Source organism: Acomys russatus, chromosome 11, assembly GCF_903995435.1.
Source record: "Acomys russatus chromosome 11, mAcoRus1.1, whole genome shotgun sequence".
Lineage (NCBI taxonomy): Eukaryota > Metazoa > Chordata > Mammalia > Rodentia > Muridae > Acomys > Acomys russatus.
In genome coordinates this window covers 10,976,001-10,984,975 of record NC_067147.1, presented here as the reverse complement: position 1 = coordinate 10,984,975, position 8,975 = coordinate 10,976,001, and the positions used below count along the sequence as shown (strand labels likewise).

The 8,975-nt window shown below is 49.2% G+C and overlaps 1 protein-coding gene across 2 annotated transcripts in view; it reads right to left on the bottom strand.

Moving 5' to 3' along the window:
- Nucleotides 1-4,356: 4,356 nt before the first annotated feature.
- The window catches only part of Ubr2 (ubiquitin protein ligase E3 component n-recognin 2), an 86,333-nt gene continuing 81,714 nt past the window's right edge, over nucleotides 4,357-8,975 (bottom strand). For both annotated transcript variants that reach the window (XM_051152852.1, XM_051152853.1), the window contains exons 45-47: nucleotides 8,661-8,831; nucleotides 7,442-7,543; nucleotides 4,357-5,129 (exon numbers count right to left, since the gene is read on the bottom strand). In XM_051152852.1, coding sequence (XP_051008809.1) covers nucleotides 4,988-5,129; nucleotides 7,442-7,543; nucleotides 8,661-8,831 — 415 coding nt within the window. In that variant the 3' untranslated portion in view covers nucleotides 4,357-4,987. The remainder of the gene's footprint in view (nucleotides 5,130-7,441; nucleotides 7,544-8,660; nucleotides 8,832-8,975) is intronic.

The following is an 8,975-nucleotide window of genomic DNA, read 5'->3' as shown; positions in this document are numbered from 1 at the left end:
CCCTGTCTTATAAATAGGGTTAGGGTGGGCACCAGAGAGATGGCTCAGTGATTAAGAGAGCATGCTGTTCTTCCAGAGGACACACAGTCAGCTCTCAGCATTCACAGATAGATCTTTAAAACCCTGTAACTCCAGATCCAGGGGATCTGTTACCTCTTTCTGGCCTTCACAGACACCCACACCCGTGGCACCCTCCCACAGGCACCCACACCCGTGGCACCCTCCCACAGACACAGAAATAATAACTTTAAAAAAATCAAGTCTTGCCAGGCGTGGTGATACACACCTTTAATCTCAGCACTTGGGAGGCAGAGGCAGGTGGATCTCAAAAGTCAAAACAAACAAAAAGATACAGTCTCACTATGTGACGCTGACTGGCCTGGAACTTGCTTTGTAGATCAGACTGGTCTTGACTTTACAGAGATCTGCCAGCCTCTGCCTCCTGAGTGTTGATATTGAAGGCCTGTGTCACTATTATCTTGGCCCAGCCCTCTTTTTTCTTTTTTTCTTTTTGTTTTTCAGACAGGGTCTCTCTGTGTAGCCTTGACTGTCCTGAACTTGCTTTGTAGACCAGGCTGGCCTCGAACTCACAGTGATCTGCCTGCCTCTGCCTCCTGAGTGCCGGGATTAAAGGCATACGCTACCCTGCCTGGCTCCAGCCCTCTATTTTCTTTTTCTTGCTTTTAAAGATTTATTTATTGTATTTATTGTATATGAATGCTTTATCTGCAGAAGAGGGCACCAGATAACATTACAGATGGTTGTGAGCCACCATGTGGTTGCTGGGAATTGAACTCAGGACCTCTGGAAGAGAGGTGGTGCCCTTAACCACTGAGTCATTTCTCCAGCCCCAGCCCTCTAATTTCAAACATTGTCTATGAAATAACAGTTGGTGGCTTCTTATGCTGAACACTCAGAAAGACAGGAACCCTAGGAGTTTGTAGTCTCAAGAACCTACAATTTCCTTCCGACATGCTTCAAGCTCCAAACTAAGCCACCAAGTAAACCCCAAGTAACCTCAATATAGCTAATAAGATTAGCTGGTGCTCTGTTTGGCAAGCTTCAAGCCCCTCCTCATCCAGGCACCCGTCACGCTAGGCAAGCAGGTTTGCAGCTTAGCTGAAACGAGAGCCCGTCACCCACTAGACTGAAGAGCAGCGCTTGGTGACCACATGTGGCAGAGCTCTACCTGTGGAAGGTATGAAGTCCATGCAAGGGTGGGACGGATGCCTTCCCACATCACAGTGGACATGGGACTGGCTCCAGAGGGGAGCAGCACCATGGAAGGACAACTCAGCCATTCACTTAAAGAAATAAAGCGCTGGGTCCATACAAAGTCCTACATGGGAGCATCTTCAATTGCAACAATCACCTACGGTCCATCAGTTGGTGACTGCACTGACATCTGCACAGTGGGTACCATCAGCATCCACAGGCATGTGTGACTCTCAAATGTACTCTTCCTTTTAACTTTATCTTAGAAACCATCTCTCATGTATTCCAGGCCTCAGACTTACTGTGTACCTGAGATGACCTTGAACTCCTGATCTCCCTGCCTCGCTGGGACTGTAGGTGGTTAAAAAACACAGCAGCTTTTGTGGGGCTTCACGCATGCTTGGAAACTCAGCCACGTTCTTTAGCTTTCCAACGCGCTGGTGGGCAGAGGAGCAGGTAGGGGAGGCACCTGATGTGACAGCAATCACCTAACATTTTGGAAGAGGTGCAGGGCAGAGAGTGAGTCAGCAGCATGCGGGGAGGAGGTGACTCCGGAGGGGCATGACGGATGCTCTGGGGAGAAGGGAATGTTCCAATTCTCAATTGCAGTGGTTGTCAAACAACTGTGCATTTGCCAAAATATAAAAAACCACCCTGTGTTTTAAAAAGGGTTGATCTTACTCTCTGAAAAGTAAACCTCAGTAAATATCACTAGGTAATAGTAGGGTCAGGGCAGCAGGGCCCTGGTGGCATATGCCTTTAATCTAAGCACTCAGATTTCTGTGAGTTCGAGGCCGGTTTTGTCTACACAGTTGAGCTCCAGGACAGCAAAGGCTATACAGACAAGCCATGTCTCAAAAATCCAACCCCAACCCAATCCAGCAAACCAGCCAGAAAAAGAGCCAGCAGCCAGTGCGAGGAAGCTGAGCTAGGGTAGAAGTTAGCTGGAGGCAGCCATAACGACCAGGAGGTAGGAGGCCCAACGGAGAGCCTGATGCTGACTGTGTGCAATGTTTGACTGTGCCTGGTAAGGGCATTCTGAGAACTCTCCCCTCAGTAAGTTTCCTTTTTGTACCTGTCTCCAAAGCCAAGCATCTGGTGAGTGTATAAGAACAAGAACTCAGGCTGGAGAGATGGCTCAGAGGTTAAGAGCACTGGCTGCTCTTCCAGAGGTCCTGAGTTCAATCCCCAGCACCCACAAGGTGGCTCACAACCATCTGCAATAGGATTTAATATCTATTAGGTCTGATGCCCTCTTCTGTCATAAAGACAAATATCCGAATAAAGGACTCATGTACATAAAATACATAATCTTAACAATAAACAAAACAAGGACTCGCAGACAAGGAGGCAAGGTCATGCAGGAGGTTACACACGGAGTCTCACACAGACCTGCTGATCTGAGGTCCAATGGTCCCGGAGAGTTCTAGCTCTCATAGGTAACAAGCAGCAACTTTAATCGGCTGAGACAATGTCCATGCTTTCTGGGAAGGTCAGCATGGCTTGGCTAGTGGCCATAACTGACACTAATAGTTTAAGCCTCTTAAATTCTAGGCTAATATTGACGTCCCACTTTTGCAGCAAGGTGACACAGGGAGCTTTGCTGGAGCGTTGTGTGAAACAAAACAGAGAAGATGGAGGCAACTGAAGTAATGTCAACACCTAAAGCATTTATTTGAATATCTTTAAACTTTTTACATATGATACATCTCAAATTTTACAAGTGTCCACAGATATTAAAATTATAGCCAATTTATTAAACATATGATTTTCCCTGATATGGAAAGCATGTTATATAAACATTTCTACAACAAAAAACATGCGGAACAAATAAGTCAGATGTGCTGATAGAGAGAGAACACATTTTAACATTCCACACAGTGTGTGTGGGCTCTGCAGCTCTGTGGTAGTTCATTGCCCAGGCCCTGACATTCTCAGCAGTGAAACCCAGGGCTGTCCTCTGCTAACTCCAGGCTCCCGTGGAGTCAGGCCTGAAAGCAAAGTGTCGGTATGGCCTGTGAAGATGCTTATAGCCCACTTAGATGAAGCAAGCTGTGCTCATGATTTTTTCCTTTTTGGGTTGGTAGCAGGATTGAACCCAGCATCGTACTCAGGCCTGGCAAGTCCTCTAGCACTAGGCTCAAGCCTAGAGATGCTCTCATAATTTTAAACTTAAGCATGGTAAAGAAGAGATTAAAAACAAAACAAAACAAAAAACAAACCAGGAGAAGCAGAATTTAAAATCTAAAGAAACGGCACATGTCAAAAGTCAGAAGAAGCAACGGTCCATTCAGACCGTGTCAAGGAAAGGCTAGAGAAAGGGAGGGCACGGGAGATTCTAGTCTGGGCTTCCTGTTGCATACTTTCTTCCTGAGCCTGTGCCAAGCACAAGAGCTAACTGCAGTCCATCCTCGAAGGGGAGGCAGCTCCTCACATGATCCTGGAGACTGTGCTACCTGCATTTCTTTGAGCCTCTGGTCTGGATTTCTGACCCTCCTGGGGTACTGTGGCACGGATACAGCTGAGTGGAACAGAACTGTGGATGCCATTTGAAAGACTGAGGGAAAGGTTCTTGGGGTGGGTTAGAAAAACGGACAGCCCCTTTCTGTTCATGTAGCCTCGGCCCCATGTGGAAGGTGGAGTTCATCCCTCTGCAGAGTCTGCTGTCACCACGGGTATGTGAGCTCTATGCGCAGGTCTGTTAGACGAGGAAGTAGGTGTGCAGTGTGCCAGAGCTGTAATTGTGGCACCAAGTGGCTATAGTTCTAGAAAGGCACCTCTTAGAATAACAATACCTAAAAAGGATAGAAGTGTGTGCGTACTGTCTGAGGAATGTTCTGAACCAGTGGCAAACAGCAGCACATCTAATCCAGGAGACGTGGGGCAGGGCAAGGAACCTCAGAACACTGGCTTCCGGGCTTTGTTTGGTTTGAGAGAGGGTCTCAAGTTATCCAGGCTGGCCTCGAGCTTGTAACATGGGTGAGCTAGTCTTGAACTCCTGGTCCTGCCTCAGCCTTCCAGGTGTTGGGATTACAGGCTTGTAGCGCTACACTCAGGTGAGGTCTCACTTGCCAGCTACTGTCAGCTTGAGGGTGCACACATGCTCTGCTTAGCCTCAGTGCAGAGAGGCTACTGTCTGAAAGCCTAGGAGGTCCTTATGTTTCAAAAAGCCCTTTAACTGAGTAATGCTCTCAAAGCCAAATGTCTTGACAAAGGAAGAGAAAAACCAACCATCTACAGCCATGAAAAAGCCAGCTGCTCTGCACCCTAGGCTCTCCTGTTAGCATCCTCAGCCCTCTAGGCCACGGAGAGAAGGGAAGCCTGTCTTCAAATTCCTCTGCTCAGCTCTTAGAGGTGAGGTCCAGTCCCAGAGGTGACCGCATTTCAGCAGGAGGCACCAAGGGGGATGTGTCATCCTGATGGGCCCCAGGGCTCCTGTGGCCTCTGCTGGACAGCCAGCAAGTTCAACACAATCGGTGGTGTGGAATGGCTCAGGTGACTGGCAACTGAAGCAGGCGACTTCCAGAGGAGCTGGGTTCCGGCCTAGAGAAGGCTCAGCCCAGGTGGCATCTGAGGAACACAGCAATAAAATCTGGCAGAAAATGATTTTCATCAGTCCCTGGAGCCAGAAACTAGAAAAATAAAACTGGGAAGAAGAACTTAAATAAAGAATTTATTTCAAAATAGATTCAGCCGAGCTTATTTCCCGTTGTCTTTCTGGAATAGCCAGTTGGGTTACAAACTCCGAGTCACGTTTTCGGGAGAGGAGTGGTTATAAATGCTGCCAATCGATGCCGACCAGGGTCTGGTTGGCCTCCTGCGCGTGTCCAATCTCCTCTGTGATGCTGTGCTGTTGCCAGAGCTTCTGGATCTTTCGAAACCGCTCTTGGCATAAATGTAAAGGATTTCCTCGTCTAGAAAGAGACACGTGTCACTCACATACACGGTTTACCCATCCCTCACGGCCCATGCCTTCTGTGCCAGGCAAGGTGCGTGGTACTAGTTTCAGAATCTGTAGCTTCTGTTCAGTGCCCTACTGAAAACAAACACACACAAACACACAAACACACACACACACACACACACACACACACACACACACACACACACACACACACACCTTTCTCTCTCTTCATTGCTGCTGTGAATATGGGCTGAAGAGAGAAGGTAGGTACCTGAGAGCCACACAGCCAAAATGAGGTCAGGAAATAGGGTTGGGGCCCAGGAGGTCTGGGTTCAGAGGCTAAAACTCTACTCTGTGGGTGATGTGTCAAAATGGTAGTGGGGCAAAGGACAGGGCGGAAGAGCGACAGGAGTACAGATGGGGGCTGTCACCCAGAAGCCTCAGCAGAACAGCCAAATGTGTGCAAGCGCTGGCTCCAGATGGACCAAGTGCAGGCTTTTCTGGGTCCCCAGGTGGGCTCAGAGCCCCAAGCTGGCGATCTGCTTCTACTTTGGAATCGAGGACCTTTGTTTTCTTTGAGACAGGGTTTCTCTGTGTAGTCTTGGACTCGCTTTGTAGACTAGGCTGGTCTCGAACTCACATTGATCTGCCTGTTTCTGCCTCCTGAGTGCTGGGATTAAAGGCCTGCGTCACCACACCCAGGCTTGAGGACCTTCTTGTAAGGCCCTCACTCTTCAGGGATGAACTACCACCAGGTGGCACAGGGCCCAACCTTGGCTACTCAAGCCTGGGAAGTCATGGCTGTCTGTATCAACCCTTTCATCCTCGGAGGGCAGGAAGGCCTGCATGCTTTGCAGTGGGGCCTTGTGAGTGGGGAAGTCATGGCAAAAGCAGCTGCACCTCACGGGCCACTGTGTCTGCTTCAGTGTGACTTTCTTCTCCACACACATCTCTGGGCAGGTAAGTCTGGTCTTAGGACACCAGGTTAGAAACGTCACCCAAGCCACACAGGGCCCTGTGCTGACGCTGGGGCTGCTATGTGCAACTCAAACAGGTGATAAATGGAATTAAGTGCCACCTCTCTCCTTTTCTCATATGTATTCTATGTTGCTCATGGCAATCTTTTTAAGTTTTTATTTATCTTTCATTTTTGATTTTTCAAGACAGGGTTTCTCTGTGTAGCCCTGGCTGACCTGGAACTCACTATGTAGAGCAGGCTGGTCTTGAACTCAGATACGCTGACCTGTACCTCGTGAGTGTTTGGATTAAAGGTGTGAACCATCACCACCAGGCTAATTTTTTTTACATTATTTACTTAAAAAAATTTATTATTATTATTATTGTGTGTGTGCATGTTGTGCATATGTGGCAGTCAGGGGAAACTCTTTGGGTCATTTTCTCTACTTTTACATGGGATTCCATGGCTGAAATCTGTATGAGGACCTTCCCACTCACAAGGCCCCACCGCAAAGCATGCTGAACCATCGTCAGCCTTTTTGTTTACTATTAAACTTAAAGTTTTTATTTTCAACATGTGTGGATGTGCATGTGGATGTGTGAGCACGTGCCGCACGCTGCCTGTGGAGCCTGGGGCCAATGGCGGGATGCCTTCCTCTGCCTCCTTCCAGCCCATCTCATGCACAAGCCCATCCACTGAGCCCAGAGCTCCCCATTCTGGCTGGCTGGCTGGCGAGCTCCAGGCACTTGCCTGTTTCGGCTTTCTGCGCTAGGGTGACAGAGTGCTGGGGAATTTGAATGCAAGTCCTCAGGCTTTTGCGACAAACCCTTTACTCACTAAGCCTTCTCGGCAGGCATTTTTAAAGGAATTAATTAATATGAGTCGACATGCACAGCTGTGGTGTTCTTATGCCTGTTGCACATGCTCGCAGAAGCCAGAAGTCAACCTCAGGGATCTTCTTGCTCACTCACTCGCCAGTTTGCTTCTTGAGACTGTCTCTTACTTTCTGGTGAGGCTGGCTGGCAGGAAGCCCTAGGACCCACCCTCTCCCTCTCCACCGCCTCAGTACTGGGATCAGAGCATGTAGTACTCCGCTCAGCCTTTTACACGTGTCCTGGGGCCAAGCCCTGCTCCTCCCGGCTGCACGGTAGCGCTTGACCAACGAAACCATGCCTCACCCTCTCATGGCGTTCTCAGGGTAGGAAACCAACAACGGAGGAGGCAGCCTGGTGCCCTCCTTAGAAACACGTGCCCGGCTAACGGAGCCACCTCCATCAGAACCCTGGGCACTGGCCCGGCTGACTGCACAACTTCCCGCTCCTCACACTCTCCAGGAAGGAGGGGCGCCCCGGCTGGGCCCTTACCTGAGTCCCTGGTCAGTCTCCCCGTAGTCGTCAAGGTAAGGAGGAGAATAAAAACATCCTTTGGTTTTGCCAGCTAAAAACAGCACCTGACATTCCCGCACTCTGTGGAGAGAACGTCATCACTGTGTATTTATGTAAGTAACCAAGGTGTTGATCCCACTTCAGACGGAACAGGGCTTATGTGAGGAAACAAACAAACAAAAGCCCAGGGTTAGAGGGGAAGAGAACCACAGCAGAGCGACACCTGGAAGCAGCAAGCCGCTGCCCAAGTCTACAGTGGAGCCAGGACGCTGTGATGTACCTAGTAGTGGCGTGCTACACACACACATGGTCAGTCTGGAGCGAGAAGCCAGAGCTCCAGGAGTAGAATCTAAAACAGTGAAGTGAGGGAAGACAGCTAACTTCTAAACACGAAATACGACTGATATTTTTACAATTATGAGAAAGTTACTTATTTAAAAAATTATGCATGAGGGGCTGGAGAGATGGATCAGCGGTTAAGGGCACTGACTACTCTTTCAGAGGTCCTGAGTTCAATTCCCAGTAACCACATGGAGGCTCACAACCATCTATAAAGTGATCTGATGCCCTCTTCTGGCCTGCAGGTGCACATGCAGGCAGAGCACTGTACCCATAATTTTAAAAAAGTATGATGAGAGCAGGGTGTGGTGCACCCTTGTAATACCAGCACTCAGCTAAGGGAGGCAGAGGCAGGTGGATCTCTGTGAGTTAGAAGCCAGCCTAGTCTACAAAGTGAGTCCAGGATAGCCAGGGCTATGCAGAGAAACCCTGACTCGACAAAAGTAAACGTTGATGTCAGTTTTAAAAGATTTATCAATTTATGTTTTACGTGTAGGTATGTGAGCCCACAGACGTGAGAAGAGGGCGTCAGATCCACTAGCATTAGAGTTCCAGGCAGTTGTGAGCTGCCAGTGAGGATGCTGAGAACCAATCCAGGTCTTTCTTATGCAAGAGCAGCCAGTGCTCTTGTGCTGTCTCTGCAGCTGGGGAGGAAGCAGGGACAGGGCAGCCTACCATTTTTAGCTTTAAGGGGACAGAACTGCCAGCTGATATCTGGCACTCCTGGAACGAACCAACAGAGCTGGCAGCTGCCATGCAGGAAACGTGAGAGCCTTGGCCCTTCACAGTCCTCCCGGTGAACACGGTAGCTTCAAAGTCCCTGCAGTGCTCAGGTGAACAGTTTAGCCGAGGGCCTCACCTCAGGAAGATGCCTGCCCCAGAGCCGCAGGAGTAGGTGTGCGCTGTGCAGGCTCCGACATCCTCCCCCTCCAGCTCGTCCTGGCAGCAGTAACTCTGAGAGCAGAGGAGACTTCCACACACGAGGCACAGAGTTGGGGCTCTGCTTTTATCACCACCTGATTTGGGGCACCTCCAAGACAGAGACACAATAACACATCACTGCTATGAAGAAGTGTAGCTACAGAGCATCCTGGAAAATAGTATTTCAATATTAACTGCCCTGTGTTAGGATACTGGAGCACACACTAAAACCACGTACCGGAAACACCCCAGG